Genomic DNA, 19154 nt, shown 5'->3' on the forward strand with positions numbered 1-19154 from the left:
GAACAGAAGTTACACAACATACAAGGAACATGGGTGCATGGATAGGGTGCGAGTGGGGGACACATTAGCTACCTGAAAATTTCTATTACCTCATTCCCTCCTTGGACCCTACTACACCCTTCAGGATATATCTATATTCATGAGACCATCTATCTGTTCATAAAGCATCATTTGTTCATCTTTCTTGAGTCGGGAACGGGAACGTGTACTTGAACGGGGAATACAAGCTGTGGCACACAAGCCGCAAATCGCTGGCCCACATTGCAGACAGAGACAACAACTGAATACTATGACCAATGCTACTCCTAGGAATGACAACAACTTCCATCCCCAGGCAGATATCACACTCCAGAACCAACCGGACCAAGTCCAGGAGCCTGGATTCTGGTGTATCAGGTGAGCTATTTCATGAAGCCTAGTTATGGCCTTTACACGGACGGCGCGTTATTTGGAATAAATACACAAAAACTGGATCCGATGACTCTACAAGCTCCGCCCCTATCCGCCAGGATGACGTCAAGGACAAGGCGATTTTGAAGGACAACAAGTCTCATAGCAGACTGTTCCTCGGTCAGGTTTCCTAATGCAGAAGTAGTCTCGTTCACTACTGCTTCCAAGGTTCTCGTTAACTTGCGAATCAGTTTACTATTTGATACAGTACCAAGGAATGGAAAGAAACCTTTATTGAAATCTACATATTGTTCCCATGCTGTTTCAGTTTGATCGACAAGAGGGATCTTGGTCTCCCTTTTATGTCTTACATGAACAAGATGGGGATTTCTGTGATAATCAGGCGGGGCTAGAAAAACAGGTGGCAATAGGAACGCAATATAGCACGTCCCATCCCAATCCAATGGCAGACGTACATAGGCTGTCTGACCACATATGAAATAAGAATGGTGGAAGGCTCTGAAAGTAGACTTTCCTTTATCACTGAATTCGACAACAGTATTACAATCACTGTGTCCTAGATGTACTGAACCATTCTTTCTGACACATAATTCACCTTTTACTGGTAAAACTGTAATAGACGGCAAATCCGAAGTAGTCTCAGACTGCACGTTCAGGATCATGAGGTTAAGCGTAAAGTTACCTAATCCATACATTTCGTTTTCTAGATCGGTCCCTGTCATTTGGGTAAGACCTTCCTCGTCTGGGAAACATATTTTATGCATGACTGTATTCAGGTTCCCCCATATCCAATTGCTCTGGGAAACCTGGGACTTACTGTCTAGGGAAGACATTAAAGTAAACCATGCACCACACGAACCATTATGTGTGAACGGATAAGGAAAGAGGGGCAGAGCTCCCTGGTACTTCTGATAGGGAGGGAGTAGGCCACATATTCAGCAATTAGTGGCATTGCTGGACTGGTGTGTATGATGTAACATACGGATGAATGTATTGTTGCGCATGGCTAAACGATAGGATAATTCATGTGGGGGCAGGTCACTAAAAGTGTGCTCCACAGTGTCATTAGAAGAAACATGTACAAGGGAATCAAGGGGAAAGAAAATGTGTAACATTAGACTAATGCATATAATCGTAAGACTCAGAAAGAACATCGAGATCAAGGCAATAATGCATTTGCTGTGCAAAACTTTACAGTGTTTTCTTCTTTTCTCGGTACGCCTATCTCTCTGACTACTTGGGTCTATTCTATACATGTCAGAAACCTGTCTAACCGATTCATCCAGGGGGGGACTTAAACAATTAAACGCTGTCTGACTTACTAGACCTCAACTTTGAGCAATACTCCTGGTGCGGAGTTTTCTCTAACAGGGGGAGTTTAGTATCAGAGTCTGGAATGTGGCAGTCCTGGGAAACAGTTTTTGGCGGAAGTCCATAGAACTTTTTCACGTGGCTCGAATGCAGCCACCCCTTCCTTCCTTCGATCTTTACAGAAGTCCTTGTGGTCATCAGAACGATTTTAGGCTCCTTCCAGCGGGGCTCCAGAGGGCTTGATCTGTCGAAGTTGCGAACCACGACTACATCTCCTGGAACAAGTTCATGCGGTTTCACCTCGGTGTTGTCTGGAAAGGCTGCCGCGACCTGTGAACGACAAGATTGGAGTGCAGACATCAATGCGGCCAAGTAATCTGTCAGCATAGAACTGTCAACATCGGTAATTCTACGTGGCATAGGCGTCCCCCACATATTAGGAGGCCTACCGAAGAACACCTCATACGGGGATAGCCCTGTCCTAGAATGGGCTACCATTCGCATATAAAAGAGGGCAACTGGCAAAGCTACCATCCAATCTACACCTTTATCTGCACATATTTTAGCAAGACGTGTTTTCAGAGTCTGATTGTGTCTCTCCACGAGACCAGCTGCCTCGGGATGTCGGACACAGTGGAATTTCCATTGGTAACCTAACAGGAGTGATACCTGTTTCATAAGCTCGGACGAGAATGGCTGTCCATTATCAGAGTACACGACACGGGGCAATCCATATCGTGGGAAAAACTCACGTACCAACTGTTTGGCAGTGGTTACAGCAGTATAATCGGGGACTGGATATGCTTCTGTCCATGGGGAAAGAGCACATACGACTACGAGAACATACTTAAAACCTCGGCATCTGACCATCTGGATATAATCCATCTGGAGAAATCCACCCTGTTCCACAGGGACACCTTTTCCTGGATTGAACTGACAACAGATCATGCAAGTACGCACTTTCTGTTTGGCGGCTGCTCGTAAATGTTTGTTGTACCAAAGATTCTGTAAACTGTCTAACATAGCTTTCTCTCCTAAGTGTGCGGGACTATGTGCTGTATTAATAATGACTTGAACCATAGAGTCGGGGAGGAACCATGTGGCTCGTCCTTTTGTCATCCATCCCTGATCTGTCTGGATCCCTCCTTGTTCAGTCCATTTCTTGATTTCGTCTGGGGTTGCATGTGTCTGTATGTCGAGTACATCTAGTGTGGGATCCCTAACTGTCAGGCAATGTGTCGGTGAAGATACATCAGTCTTTGTCATGTCAGTCGGAATGTCTGTCTGAGCTGTGAATTTGGCTGTACGATCTGCCAGGTCGTTACCCTGGGAAATAGTGTCGGTGACTTTAGTATGTGCTTTGCACTTCATAACGGCTATGGCTGTAGGCAAGTGTATTGCTTCTAACAGGGCTTGAATGAGGGGACCATGCTGGATCTTGGTACCGTGAGAAGTCAAAAAACCTCTCTCTTCCCAAAGAACTCCGAAGTCGTGAACGACTCCGAATGCATACTGTGAATCTGTGTATATGTTTACTTTCTTGTTCTTGGCTAGTATACAGGCTTGGGTCAGAGCAATAAGCTCTGCAGCTTGAGCAGATAATGTGTCAATACGGTGTGTTTCTATGACTTCAGTTTCAGTGGTCACTGCATAGGCGGCCACTAACTTTCCTGTGCTTGTTCTCATACATGAACCATCCACATAAAGTGTCAGGTCTGGATCGGTCAATGCAATGTCTGTCAGGTCTTGTCGGGGCTTTGTTACTGTATCTATGGCTTCAACACAGTCATGTGGTGTCGGATCAATGGTACTCGAGGGTAACAATGTGGCAGGATTGAGTATGTTGCAGCGTCTGATTTCTATGTGTGGCTGGAAAAGTGTCAATTCATAACCTGTCAGTCGTGCTATGGTTAAGTGCTGAGTCTGGGTACGGTTCAGAAGTACTTCCACGGAATGTGGAACCTGTACTGTCAAGGGATGTCCTAACACTATTGAATCGCTTTGTCTGATAGCTAGAGCTGTGGCTGCAACTGATTTCAAGCACGCAGGCAAGGCCTGGGCTACGGGATCCAATGTACTAGAAAAATAAGCACAAGGCTTGTGATGTCCTGCTTGATCTTGTGTAAGAACGGATAACGCTGTGCCATCACGTTCTGTGACGAAAAGTGTAAAAGGCTTGCTGTAACATGGTGTGGCTAAAACTGGTGCTTGACATAATGCTTTCTTCAAGTCATTAAAAGCTTGTGTATGTTCCTGAGTCCAAGGGAGGACAGTCGAAGTCGCTGCCTCCTGTGTTGTTAACTGTATGAGTGGTTTGGCTAGAAATGCATACTGGGGAATCCATTGTCTGCAGTAAGAAGTGAGGCCAATAAAGGCCCGTACTTCCTTTTGTGTCTTGGGTTGTGGTAGATGTGCAATTAACTGGATACGATCTGGTGTCAACTGTCTACCCCTCTTGGACAACAAATGTCCAAGGTATACCACTTGCTGGACACAGAATTGGAGCTTCGAAGGGGACACTTTGTGCCCTTTTTCGGCCAGAAAATACAAGACTGTCAGTGACGCGCGCTAGCAGTCACGTTCGGTCCGTGCTGTGATTAAGAGATCATCCACATACTGGAGCAGAGCAGTGTCAACAGGCATATGAATACTGTCTAGTTGCCTCTTCAATGCTTGACTGTAAATACTAGGACTTTCTGTGAACCCTTGAGGTGCACGTGCAAATTTGAAACTTCTGCCATTTAAACAAAATCCGAAAAGGTATTGGCTATCGGGATGAATGGGGACGCTAAAGAAAGCGTTCTTGAGGTCAATTACAGTAAAGAACGTAGCTTCGGAATCAATGGCAGTCAATAGAGACGAAATGTCTGGGACCACTGGGTACTGTGGTACTATGCATTTATTAAGCTCTCGAAGATCGATAACCAGTCTATATACTGGAGGAGCATTTGGGTCAGTTTGTTTAAGAATCGGAATAATAGGAGAATTACATACATTGGAGTCAGTTTCTACAACTACTCCTTGGGCAATGAGTTCGTCAACGATTTTCAGTAAGGCTGCTACAGCCTCGGGGGGCAATTTGTATTGTCGGATTCGGGGCAGTACAACACCTTGCTTGAGTGTGACACGATAGGGAGTAATGTGCATACAACCTACATCTGTTGGACCTTGCGCCCATAAATGCTGTGGAACAGTTTTTAAACGTACATCAAAATCTCTTAACACATAATGACCCTTAAAGTCACGAAGGAATAATCTCACTCCTTCCGGAGAACAACATATAACAGCTCCTAGAGCTTTCAGCGTTTTAATACCTAGCAAGTTTTCAGGACATGATTTTGTAAGCAATAAATCTGTAGTACGAGACAATGGACCAACGGCAAGGGGAACTGGCTTTGAGACTTCATTAACAATAGGCTTTCCTGAAAATTCAAGGGAAACATTCTGTGAGCCTGAGAGGGGTACCCCTGGGACCTCGTCATGACTAATGGTAGTTCTACTCGCCCCCGTGTCAATCAAAAATTTTCTGTCTTTCCCTAATACCTGACTATGTACATAGGGACCATCTTGATCTACAGGAACCTCGATAAGGGGCAAGCCAACCTCCCTCTCTAGGCTGTTTCATGTGTACTGCTGATAATCGGGGTAATCGGACTGTGCATACATTTGCTGTGTGACGTGTTGTGTTGCGGCAATGGGTTGGGGTACAGCTACTGTCTGTTGCTGTACATGCTGTGGAGGAGGTTGTGGATTCTGTGGAATATTCTGAGTCTGTGGAACATGTTCTGGTCTAGGCGGACGTGGTCTTTCTTTCGTTTTACCGGTAGCAATATTGTGTCTGAGAACGGCACATTCGTTTATGAAATGGCCTGGCTGTTTGCAGTAATTGCAACTCCCTTTAACAGGAGCTGCAGGATGACTAGTCTGTGTGTTCTGTGTGTTACCCCTTTTCTGACTATCAGATGGAACGGACTGAGCTACTAGTACTTTCATTTTCGTATCTTTCATACGTCTCTGTTCATGATCGCGTTCCTCTCTGATTCTGTTCTGGTGGTACTGTAACATCTGTAACATTTGGGAAGGCGTATTTGCTTGCCATGTACTTTCGACTTTCAATACTCTATTCCTAACTTGGGGTAAGGAATTCTCGACTAACTTAGTCACGAAAAGATGTGGATATGACTCGCTACTTGTTTTCAGGCCACTATTAATAATGAAACATTTCTCAAATCTGGAATAAAAATCACTAGTGTCTTCGTCTTGTTTCTGTTTGCAGGCTGAGATCGCATCCCAGTCTTCCTTTTTAACTGTCAATAATCTAGGCAAAACCTGTACTAATAATCCTGGTAATGCTTTAGTTTTGTCCCCAAGACCTATACCTGGGGTACGTGTCTTTTCCTCGTCTTCTAATTCAGTCCAAACAATCTTTGTATCTCCCACCTCCCATTCTTTTTCTTTCAGTTTTTCGTAAATCCCTGCTGGCAACAATACTTTGAGCATTTTAAGAATGTCAGAATACGTGTAATCTCCCATAAGTAACATATCTTTCAATTCACGGTGGAAACCTGCAGGATCTTTATCGTGACAAGGTACAATTTTCTTCATTTCTAATAATTCCATTTTTGTCAAAGGAGTGTATACGAATACGCGTTGGAGCGCACCTCCTGGAGTCGTCTGAACGGGATGAACTTCTCGTAAGGGATTCTGTCTGTCTAGGTAATATGGCTGTCTTGCTGGAGGTGGAACAGAAACGAAATGTGGATTCAGGAAAGTTCTATATTTGTGACGTTGTTCTAGAATGGTATTAATTAAATCGGTACCTAGGCCTCTCCATCTATTCAGGAGTAAGTCTTGCAATATATTATACAATGGACCTGGATCGGATTGCTGATTGTCATATAATGTAATGAGATGTTGGATCATGTATATACCAGCTAGTCGCTGTTCTTCTGGAGTAAGGCTCAAAAATGTTTGCACTACTAAATCATCTTTATATATACTGTCATTACCAGCCCATTGGACTGCTGACCGGGCTAGTTCCAGATCATGTAAGGTATTAAGTTCACGATAACCTATTCTTTCTTTCAGTATTTTATCAGTGACTTGGAATACATGTTCAAGAGAACATTGCTCTGGTATGGGGGAAAGGAATCGTTTCTGGTTTTCTACACGAAGGGGTCTGTCAAAAGGTCTGTCTAAAGAATACTGTTTAGGGAGTTTCACTCTACCTACATACGCTATTTTATCCTGGCTCTCTACTGGAGTCTCTATTTCTTCCTCCTCCGAGGATGATTCATTCTTGTCTGACTCGGCTTCTTTTTCAGTCTTCCGTCTGTTATGTATGGCTACTATTTCTTTACGGATCTTTCTGGACATGGCATCTATGCAATTCTGTCTATCATGTTTACCATCTGCAATATTTTGACCCTATTTTATCAGGACATCCATCTCTTCTGGAACAACACCTGGCTGATCTTGTTCCCTTATCAAACAATTAATTAAGAATCGTAATAGGAGACCTTGTGTCTCCACTTTCTGATATGCCATGGCTTCACGAATACATTCGGTTTTCTCCCCCGTCATAATAAAATGATACATTCTGTCTAGATAGTCTGTCATTCCTGGTAACAGTACCAAATAATCTGTAACACGTCGTAGACGTAGCGAAGCTAACATCATGTCTCCTTTCTTACCGGGTACTGGATCATATCTACAATCTGTAAGATACTGTCTAAGATTTTCATATGTCATTGCTTTCGGAGTACGCTGAGTTGCTAATTCTCTCATTGTCACTCGGTGTAACTGTGGCGGGGTGTGAAGGTGGCCTCCTACGGCACCTCCTGAAGCGGAAGCATGGGCATGTACTGGCTGGACTGTGGCTGTAGAGGTCATGGCAGGTACAAGAGGCATCGGTAATGATGCTGAACTCTGGGTTACAGCTGACGCAAAAGGATTGTGAGGACCAATAGTAGGGGGACCAGTAGCAGTAGCAGTAATAGGGGAAGTGACAACAGGTGCGGGAAGCGAGTCTTGGCGTGGAGGGGTCGTAACTTGATCAGCTGGGACAAGCTGCTGTGCATTATTAGCGGGTGGTACGGTTACATTAGTATATGCTGGAGCTACATCATCTAAATAGGAAGAAAGGAAAATATCTGCTGCAGTCTTTTTATGGTGGAGTTTAGTGGGAACCAATGGTGGTGGCAAGTTACAGGGTACTTCCGGGGTCGGCCTGGGCAGGCCCTCGGCAAGAACTGGATACATGCTGGAAATGAGTGCATTTCTTTGGCGGTTTAACTGTTCTAATCGGACCTGGTCTCCTACTTCTAGTAACTCTTTTTCTCTGGCTTTTTCGGTTTCTTCTCTACTTTTCTCTGTTTTTCTGATTTCTTTCTCTGTTCTTCCATGCGATTCTTTACGCCACAATTCTATGGCATCTTTCTGGGATTGTCTGGCTTTCTTTTTCCATAAGACTTCTTCTACTCTCATAATGCAATCTGCATCCCATGTCCCTGAGACAGGCCATCTATACTTCTCTTCCAAGTTCTTAGTGTAATCCACCCACAAATCTAAATACAATACGGCATCTAAACCATGCTTGTGATACATAAAATGTCCTGGAGTGTCCCTTGGCGGGACGGGAACTGGTTCTTCGAGTATCCCCTTTCTAGTACTTATCTGACGTAATTTTGAGAACAACGGCATGATTCGGAGTGATTCGGACGTAAACACAAAACACAATAATAAACAGCATACAATCATTCATCCCACAACATTGAAACACATTAGAACATGTCGGACTGAAATTACCTGGAACACGGAAAACAAAAATACTGAGTAACTAGATGCACTGCTAAAACAGTACAGACCGGTCTCATAAAGAGACACGTCGGACCGTATTCACCTAAGTGAACACGTCAGGACCAGATCTGTGTACCCAAATCTGTCTTTACCGGGCACAAATTAATGAACCCGTCTAGATGCATTCCCAACAACGGTACTCACCGGGAAGCAAGAAACTGAAGGCCTCGGAAACTGGACTGGACCGGAAACTGGACTGGACTAGACTGGACTGGACTGCTACGACATCTGACTGGCACGCATCACGCTACCACGCATGCGCTTCGGGACAGGTGGGCCTCCGGACACCTCGGACCTTGCTCTCTCGACTAGGCTCTGGTCGGGATCCTCCGCATTCCTCACCGCCTCGTCTGGACGCCGGACCGCAGTCTCCGTCTCCCTCATGGGCCCGAGGGAAGAATAGCAGGAAAACCCGCAAACGTGCACGGTTTCCGTCAGGGCTGTAGAAGGGGCCAAAGGCCACGTGACTTCACCGGCGAGTGGGGAAGGGGGGGGGGGGGGTCCCTGTTCGGGCGCCAATTATGTGGTAAATAATTTTACCGTATCATTTTTCCGTATAATTATCAATACAAGACAGCTCATTACCTATTCCATACACTTCGTTTTCTAGATCGGTCCCTGTCATTTGGGGAAGACCTTCCTGGTCTGGGAAACATATTTTATGCATGACTGTATTCAGGTTCCCCCATATCCAATTGCTCTGGGAAACCTGGGACTTACTGTCTAGGGAAGACATTAAAGTAAACCATGCACCACACGAACCATTATGTGTGAACGGATAAGGAAAGAGGGGCAGAGCTCCCTGGTACTTCTGATAGGGAGGGAGTCGGCCACATATCCAGCAATTAGTGGCATTGCTGGACTGGTGTGTATGATGTAACATACGGATGAATGTATTGTTGCGCATGGCTAAACGATAGGATAATTCATTCAATTTGTTCGGAGTTGAACATGCAGCATAAATGCCTGCCAGAATAGCCGCAGTATGTAGATCTGATGAAAAGGGGAAGAGCCCGAATAGGGACCCCCCCCTTCCCCACTCGCCGGTGAAGTCACGTGGCCTTTGGCCCCTTCTACAGCCCTGACGGAAACCGTGCACGTTTGCGGGTTTTCCTGCTACTCTTCCCTCGGGCCCACGAGGGAGACGGAGACTGCGGTCCGGCGTCCAGACGAGGCGGTGAGGAATGCGGAGGATCCCGACCAGAGCCTAGTCGAGAGAGCAAGGTCCGAGGTGTCCGGAGGCCCACCTGTCCCGAAGCGCATGCGTGGTAGCGTGATGCGTGCCAGTCAGATGTCGTAGCAGTCCAGTCCAGTCTAGTCCAGTCCAGTTTCCGGTCCAGTCTAGTTTCCGAGGCCTTCAGTTTCTTGCTTCCCGGTGAGTACCGTTGTTGGGAATGCATCTAGACGGGTTCATTAATTTGTGCCCGGTAAAGACAGATTTGGGTACACAGATCTGGTCCTGACGTGTTCACTCAGATGAATACGGTCCGACGTGTCTCTTTATGAGACCGGTCTGTACTGTTTTAGCAGTACATCTAGTTACTCAGTATTTTTGTTTTCCGTGTTCCAGGTAATTTCAGTCCGACATGTTCTAATGTGTTTCAATGTTGTGGGATGAATGATTGTATGCTGTTTATTATTGTGTTTTGTGTTTACGTCCGAATCACTCCGAATCATGCCGTTGTTCTCAAAATTACGTCAGATAAGTACTAGAAAGGGGATACTCGAAGAACCAGTTCCCGTCCCGCCAAGGGACACTCCAGGACATTTTATGTATCACAAGCATGGTTTAGATGCCGTATTGTATTTAGATTTGTGGGTGGATTACACTAAGAACTTGGAAGAGAAGTATAGATGGCCTGTCTCAGGGACATGGGATGCAGATTGCATTATGAGAGTAGAAGAAGTCTTATGGAAAAAGAAAGCCAGATAATCCCAGAAAGATGCCATAGAATTGTGGCGTAAAGAATCGCATAGAAGAACAGAGAAAGAAATCAGAAAAAAAGAGAAAAGTAGAGAAGAATCTGAAAAAGCCAGAGAAAAAGAGTTACTAGAAGTAGGAGACCAGGTCCGATTAGAACAGTTAAACAGCCAAAGAAATGCACTCATTTCCGGCATGTATCCAGTTCTTGCCGAGGGCCTGCCCAGGCCGACTCCGGAAGTACCTTGTAACTTGCCACCACCATTGGTTCCGACTAAACTCCACCATAAAAAGACTGCAGCAGATATTTTCCTTTCTTCCTATTTAGATGATGTAGCTCCAGCATATACTAATGTAACCGTACCACCCGCTAATAATGCACAGCAGCTTGTCCCAGCTGATCAAGTTACGACCCCTCCACACCAAGACTCGCTTCCCGCACCTGTTGTCACTTCCCCTATTACTGCTACTGCTACTGGTCCCCCTACTATTGGTCCTCACAATCCTTTTGCGTCAGCTGTAACCCAGAGTTCAGCATCATTACCGATGCCTCTTGTACCTGCCATGACCTCTACAGCCACAGTCCAGCCAGTACATGCCCATGCTTCCGCTTCAGGAGGTGCCGTAGGAGGCCACCTTCACACCCCGCCACAGTTACACCGAGTGACAATGAGAGAATTAGCAACTCAGCGTACTCCGAAAGCAATGACATATGAAAATCTTAGACAGTATCTTACAGATTGTAGATATGATCCAGTACCCGGTAAGAAAGGAGACATGATGTTAGCTTCGCTACGTCTACGACGTGTTACAGATTATTTGGTACTGTTACCAGGAATGACAGACTATCTAGACAGAATGTATCATTTTATCATGCGAAGAACATTTTAAAAAGTTTGCATCAATGTAAACTGTTTCCAAGCGCTAGATTCGAATGGACAATGAATATATGTGCCTTTTTACATGTTTGACTGCCTGGAGATTTATCTTTGAAGGATAAATAGAAATGGGGCTTCAGAATGTTAGAACCCGATTTAGAGTTTGGTGGAAGGGTCACTTCATCAGAAACGCGACAGATATCCTGTCCTCTGTATTACAAGTGCCATTGGATATAATTCACTTGTAATCCGCCAAGTATGTGATGGAGTAACAGGTCCACCAATGTATAAATCAGGCCCTTAGTAGCACAAAGATGTATTTTATCAAGAAGAATGTTTGAGATGCTGCAGCACAGGGACAAACATGGATGGACATGAGTGCAGATAGCTGACTGTTAAACACATCCATTCTCCCTGTTAAACAACTCTAGGCTTCCATTTTCCACAAAGGCAATGCAAACAACACAGAAGTACTTTCCATTTAAAACATGTGCTGAGACCACTAGCAAACAACAGGTATCGAAGTAAGGAAAAGCAATACAAATTGGGCATATTTACACGCCCCTTGCGCCACCCGTACGTCACTTTGCCCATGTTAAAAATGACACAAAAGTGGAACAAGGCTCTCGTAAATAAGCCCTTGAATACTTCCAACTGTTAGGAGATGGAAGTAAAACATTTTTTGATAAGAGCAACAGAATTATATTTCTCAAAGCACAGGAAATCAGGGACACGTTTGACTCTTTAGTATCCATATAAGGAACACAGCTGCATGCAAGGACAACAGAGAACACTAAACTAAGCAGGTATGTCGGGATGTTCAGAAGGGAGATTTTTTTTTTAGTTTGATTGCCTTTTTAAGAAAATATGGTTTCTATTAATAAAATATGTCAATGCACACAAAGGATGACTAAAAGAATAAAGAGCCAAAGTTTAAAAAAAAGGCATTGGCAAAGCACAGTATTGGCCGACCATCCGTGGCAGTGAAGTGCACTTCTATTTAAGGTTAATGGGACACAATACCTGGAGTGGGCCGACCCCTTATCCCACACTGTATGCGTTTGGTGGAAGGAAAAAATGATTGACAGTCGAACAGACCAATGGATGAAGATTACTGACTGAAATCCCCTCTATGAATGTCCACTGCCATTTGTAGGGATACATCTTTTTGATTACACAAGGTTGGAGCTCCTCGCCTGTAGCTAGGGTGACGATTCTGAAAAACAAAATTAGGAGCATTCATGAACTTTAGAAGTAGGCCTACAACCTTGCACACAATGGTTAATTAATTGTCAGTGCTCAGCTACATAGAAAACGCTGACAATGAGACATTTAAGGGTAAAAGAATGTGTCCTTTACAAGCAGTAGTAACTGTGTTAACTAAATGCCTTTCTACTTGTGAATGCTAACTAATAGTGCCTTGGAGTACACAGAAACTTGCTTCCCTCTCTATCCAATGGAGACTCTTTGGAAAATGAGATAAGTTCTAAAGTTATAGAAATTTGCCAGGACAAGTGGTGAAACCCCAGGCTGTCCCTGCAAGTCCAGGATGCCTGGTCACCCTATCTTTAATAATCAGGCCTGCCAGACGTTATTGCAGGATTGTAAAAACAACTTTCTCCCCTAAAACTTATTTATGAGAAAAATGGAAGTTCTATCATCTGCTGCCATCTAGTGGTGTGGCTATGTTTCGCCGCCTTATTATTAGTGATGGGGTAGGCTTCCTAGATGGGCCCCTGAAAAAGCACAGGGCCTGGGGCACAATGCCCTCTCATTCGGATGGCCTTTCTAACCATTAAAGCACAGCTCCTGGCCCATATGCATCAATAGATTTCTGCAATGTTCAGTCTTAGGCTTTCACAAGATTTACGCGTTTAGCATTAACATCCCAGCATACCATCTTAAAAACCTTTCCTTATACCATTCTTAACAAAAAGCTGTTGTGTGTGCCTTAATGTGAAAATTGCATTCGATTTCTCTTTTTTTACTAAACCAAATATTGCTTTGTTTTATCCTTGTTTTCAATGCCCCAGAGAGCTTCTCATTAAAGTATGAAAATAATTATTATACTCAATGATTGGCTAGCTGTTGCCTAGCAGCGAAACAATAATGATTATTTTAATGAGTGTAGATTGCAATTAATTGTCCTCGTTGTATAATGCAAAAATGACAGAAAATGAGTATTTGTCTGAGCAGAAAGGTTAACCTTATTACAGATATTTCTGAGAAAAGTGTTATTGAATTTTGCATGATTTTCACGTTCAATAAATAGCCCAGGAGCTAAAATCAAGGCTTCTCTGAAGTAGAGGCGAGGTGTGGTGGTACAGTGGCCATGTCAATCAACCACACATTTCTGTCTCATCATCAAGTATGACACCAATAAAGGCAAAGTGATGCAAAGAAGGGGATGCTATTTACTATCCATCAGAAAAGGAGTTTTTTATTGGAAAGATGCACCTTTTACAGTGCAAAAACTCCTTTAGGCCACGTAAATGGTGGTTTATTTTGATGTATCAGTGCAAACACGTATAGGTTTTGATACAAAGCCCAACTTTCTAAGATAACTTGACACAGCTTTGCATCACAAACTAAAGCTGATTGAAGCCGGTGCAAATAGGGGAAATGTGTTGATTTCTTAAAAATCATTGCAGTCCATATGTGCTGCAGTGCACACCATACATCCAACCCGTGGGATTATGTTGAGATTGTATAGGTACAGGCAGGGCTTTAAGTGGGCCGGGTCTCACCGGTGCCCGTGGCACAGGCGGTCCGTGTTTTTCCGGACTGCACTGACAGCAGTCACATCGATGTGCACTTGCTTACACTGCTCACTTCTCATTAGTGGAGAAGTTACGGCATGACGTCATGCCAGGTGAGCGCTGTAGGGGAAGGGAAATCCTTTAAAGAGAGTCGTTTCTCTCTGGATTTCCCTTCTCTTTTTGAAACTCAGGAGCAGCAACATTGGCGTGGTGTCACCATTGACAAATACAATAGTCATGACTTGTTGTAGGTATGATGTTACTTGTTGTATCATATATCTGGATGCAATGACAGAAAACAGCAAAATACAAGTCGGGCGGCACACTATGCTAAGCACACATTTTTAGTTTACGTGTTTAAGCCACGCCCTTAATTACATTGGCCATGCCCCTTTGAGAGACCCCCCAGTTTCTTCATCCCACTTAAAGCCCTGGGTACAAGAATGTCTAGAAAGGAAATACCTTCAGTCCAAATCCTACTCGTCTCGTCTCTGCACCGCTGTGCGCAGTTGTGCGTCGCAAAGGCCGCTTTGTTTTAGCACTCAAACAATAATGGAGCTTAGAGGGAATACGGAAAGGGTCGCCCTCCACTCACAGTCAATAATATACAATGAGACCCAATCCAACTGGCCAGCAAATCTATCAGTGACATATGGGGGGTCAAATATATCCCACTCCCCACTAATCTCTTATCCACATAATAATGAGATAATGCACTGTGCTCTGCCTTGTTAAAAATAACTGTTCTCCACAACAACAAAACAGAGCGACGATCTCAGAGTGACCTCACTCTTAGTTGTTCACAACCGTCCACAACACACATTGGACATTACTCTAAATAGAGAAAAAAATGTGCGAGAAGCAAGTGACCCCTCACGGAAACACCACCAAGCGGGGTAACTGGTATGCAATTTCCAGACAGGCCCCTGTCTCATCATCGGTGGTCACTTGCTCCTCGGGAAAATAAAGGTGATAGAAAAGAAGACGTGTCCAAAACAAACAACATATAAAGTGCTGCAGTGAAGTGCAGAAAACTCTGCTAGTGACAAACACACACAAACAAAATGATAGAGTGCCTAAAACCACACACAACACACCATTCCCTTATCCACTTTTATTCGTAGGGTGGTGATTGCGTGCTATTGGGTATTAAAAAGGCTGGTAGCTAGTCATGCATACCATTACCTACAGTGCCGACATGTTTCACTGCTGTATAACGTAGAGCAGTTTCATCAGGGCTGCACTCAAGTGCTGCCACTTCACTCTTTTTGGACACTCAGCTCTATAACGTGCTGTGAATGGAGAACAGATACAAGGTTTAAAAACATGTAGACTTAGGCTGGCCAGAGGTATACTATGAAGGTATAAGCCAAGTGATAGTGTGAGGAATATTTACCCAGGAGCAGCAAAGCATTGCATACCGGCCACTCCGTTATCAAACTGGGACCCTAAATACTCCAAACGTGAGTGTGTCCCTTGATTTGTAATAAAAAATTCTTATATCTGCAAAATGAAAGAAACAAATACAAAATTGTAGTGTTCCTTATGCTGTTAGGCCATAAAGTATCTCATGTATACTGCACCTGTACTCGAGACTGAGCAACAAGTGTCATACATGCTTAGCGCTACTATTACAAACTGCATGAAAAAGGGTTATTCAATCTGAAAGAGATACACCACAGGGTGCTGGTTGTAAATACCCCTCACTCAGCGACCCACATGTCAACCATAACGCAGCCAGAGTGACCCACATCACAGTAATAGCGCAGCCAGAGCGAGCTTAGAGTTACCAGTCACAATCGTGACCCACTTCAAACTGAACATGTAAGGCTACGCGGAGTCAGCGGGTTAAAGCATATAACATATAGCCCATTGAGCGAAAAACGAAAGGGTACTTCCCTGGCGCTTCGTTTAGAATGAAAGATTACTTCCCTGGCGCTTCGATTACAATCCGTCTCACCGTGACTAACTGGGAAGACGCCTTTCCTCAGCCGTGTCGGACGCCCACACCAGGAGCACTCAAGACGGCAGCGCCGGTGCAGCCACGCCCATCGCGTCACGTCACGTGATCGCGACTCCTTGCGTGGCGGCCATCTTAGCCTAGTCAATAGGCTTCAAACACTACAGCAGGGTACAATGGCCCAGCCCTATCTAGGGGGTGAGGTGCTATACCACTGCAACATTGCACTGACAAAAATACTGGGTATTGATACCAGGAGGGCAGGGACAAAGTACCACAGAATGTCAGAACTTGCCCACATCAATAAAAAGTGAAACAGGACACACTGATTAGTTAATAAACAGATGAATGATATGCTAGGTATCGCACTGTCCCCCTAGACCATATCCTGTGCAATTCACCCTCATGGGCATATTGAAAGCAGTGTAATAAGAACCCCCGTAACTCCAGAGTAACACACAGTCAAGGAGTGCTGTGCTAGAAAGAAAATTATCCTCAAGGGGCAACCAATATGGAGCGACTGGGTTCTGGGCACCGAAAAGGCAAGTTTACACGGAACCACTCCTTGATCCAACTGGGAGATCGTGAACCCAAGTTTGGCCGGGGGGCATGACCCAAACACAGAGGGGGACCCAGAGTGGTGCAACATAAGACCCCGGTTCACAGTTTAATCCTGTTCCATTCAATGATTTCGTTGAGCCCTCCTAAAGAAAGAAAATGGATTTCGGTTAAAGAGGCGGAGTTCCTTGTAAATACCAGCCCTAGGACTCCGTCTTTTTACATCCTCCCAAAGATCCACAAACCCACTCGTCCACCTCCGGGTCGCCCGATTGTGGCGGGTATTCAATCGATTTTGGAACCGCTATCCCAGTACGCGGATTACTTTCTCAGAGAATCTGTAGTCACCCAAAAGTCCTTTGTCAAAGACACAATGGACATCCTTAAGGTACTTGAAGACATCCATTACGACCCCACAAATGAATTCTTTGTCACTATTGACATCGAATCCCTGTACACTTGCATTCCCCAGGACGCGGCGCTGGTGGCAGCAGCCCGCGCCCTGGGTGACCAGGAATGGTTCTATGACACTACACAGACATTCGTGCTGCAGTGTATAGAGCTAGCCCTTACCAAGAACTACTTCTGTTACAAAGATCAGCTTTATCTACAGGTGTCTGGCACCTCTATGGGGGCTACGATGGCACCCAGCATAGCTTGTATCTATGTTGGACAGTTCGTGGAGCACGTCATCTATCATAACAACAACCCCTTCCAGAGCCAGATCCGGCTCTGGAAGAGATATATAGATGACGTGTTCTGCATTTGGTCAGGAACGGAGGAACTCTTGTTGGAATTCCTTAACTGGCTGAATGCACAAGATGAGAACCTTAAGTTCACTTGGACATATGACAGACACAAAGCAGTGTACCTTGACCTCGATATTGAATACAGTATGGGCACCATTAACACCTGTGTACATCAAAAACCCACAGACAGGAATTCCTTGCTCTCGTATGATTCCTTTCACCCAAGAGCTTTGAGGGACAACTTGCCCGTAGGGCAGTTCCTGAGGTATAGACGTAACTGTTCTAACACCAGCACCTTCTTGGAACAATCTGAAGTATTAACTTCTAAGTTGACCAATAGGAACTATCCTATGAAGGTTGTAAAACAAGCCAAAAAGAGAGCTCTCAACACCCCTAGGAGTGCTCTTTTAGAAAAGGCTACCAAGAAGAGGGACGACTGTATACCTGTGGTCATGACGTTTGACCCTATGGCCACCAGAATCCGCCAGTCCATCCGTAAACATTGGTCCATCCTATCTAACAGTGAGTTCCGCATGCCACCCCCGAGATTTGCATTTAAAAGGGCGACCAATTTGAAGGATAAACTGGTACACTCAAAGGCCCCCCAGGCACCTACTGACCACAATTCCACTGTACCCAAAGGCCACTTCCCGTGCGGGACATGCTCTGTATGTCCACTCACCAAGAAAAGCAAAAGTGTGAGTCTCACATCAGGGAAGGAGTGGTTTCAAAATCAGTTTAGTAACTGTAACTCCACACAAGTGGTATACAGGCTAACGTGCCAGTGTGGACTGCAGTATATAGGTCTGACTTCGCGCAAGATCAAAGTGCGCATACAGGAACATCTCAGCACAATAAGAGCAGGTAAATTAACAACAAAGCTCGTTCAGCACTGCTCTACTGAGAAACACACCTTTCAGTGGACAGTGCTTGAGAAAATCACAGGCTCCCCCCAGAACATTGATGAGATCTTGCTGGCTAAAGAATCGCGCTGGATCTATAATGAGAAAACTGATAGAGTTGGGCTCAACGAAATCATTGAATGGAACAGGATTAAACTGTGAACCGGGGTCTTATGTTGCACCACTCTGGGTCCCCCTCTGTGTTTGGGTCATGCCCCCCGGCCAAACTTGGGTTCACGATCTCCCAGTTGGATCAAGGAGTGGTTCCGTGTAAACTTGCCTTTTCGGTGCCCAGAACCCAGTCGCTCCATATTGGTTGCCCCTTGAGGATAATTTTCTTTCTAGCACAGCACTCCTTGACTGTGTGTTACTCTGGAGTTACGGGGGTTCTTATTACACTGCTTTCAATATGCCCATGTGGGTGAATTGCACAGGATATGGTCTAGGGGGACAGTGCGATACCTAGCATATCATTCATCTGTTTATTAACTAATCAGTGTGTCCTGTTTCACTTTTTATTGATGTGGGCAAGTTCTGACATTCTGTGGTACTTTGTCCCTGCCCTCCTGGTATCAATACCCAGTATTTTTGTCAGTGCAATGTTGCAGTGGTATAGCACCTCACCCCCTAGATAGGGCTGGGCCATTGTACCCTGCTGTAGTGTTTGAAGCCTATTGACTAGGCTAAGATGGCCGCCACGCAAGGAGTCGCGATCACGTGACGTGACGCGATGGGCGTGGCTGCACCGGCGCTGCCGTCTTGAGTGCTCCTGGTGTGGGCGTCCGACACGGCTGAGGAAAGGCGTCTTCCCAGTTAGTCACGGTGAGACGGATTGTAATCGAAGCGC

General features: G+C 44.9%; 1 protein-coding gene across 1 annotated transcript in view; it reads left to right on the forward strand.

The window, feature by feature from the left end:
• LOC147693570 (vomeronasal type-2 receptor 26-like) overlaps positions 1-18469 on the forward strand; it is a 126210-nt gene extending 107741 nt beyond the window's left edge. Inside the window, exon 5 of the mRNA XM_086936050.1 lies at positions 17430-18469. Within this exon, the coding sequence (XP_086792176.1) occupies positions 17430-18469 (1040 nt within the window). The remainder of the gene's footprint in view (positions 1-17429) is intronic.
• The last annotated feature ends 685 nt before the right edge of the window (positions 18470-19154 follow it).

The sequence above is a fragment of the Lissotriton vulgaris genome, chromosome 8 (assembly GCF_964263255.1).
Source record: "Lissotriton vulgaris chromosome 8, aLisVul1.2, whole genome shotgun sequence".
NCBI classification, from domain to species: Eukaryota; Metazoa; Chordata; class Amphibia; order Caudata; family Salamandridae; genus Lissotriton; species Lissotriton vulgaris.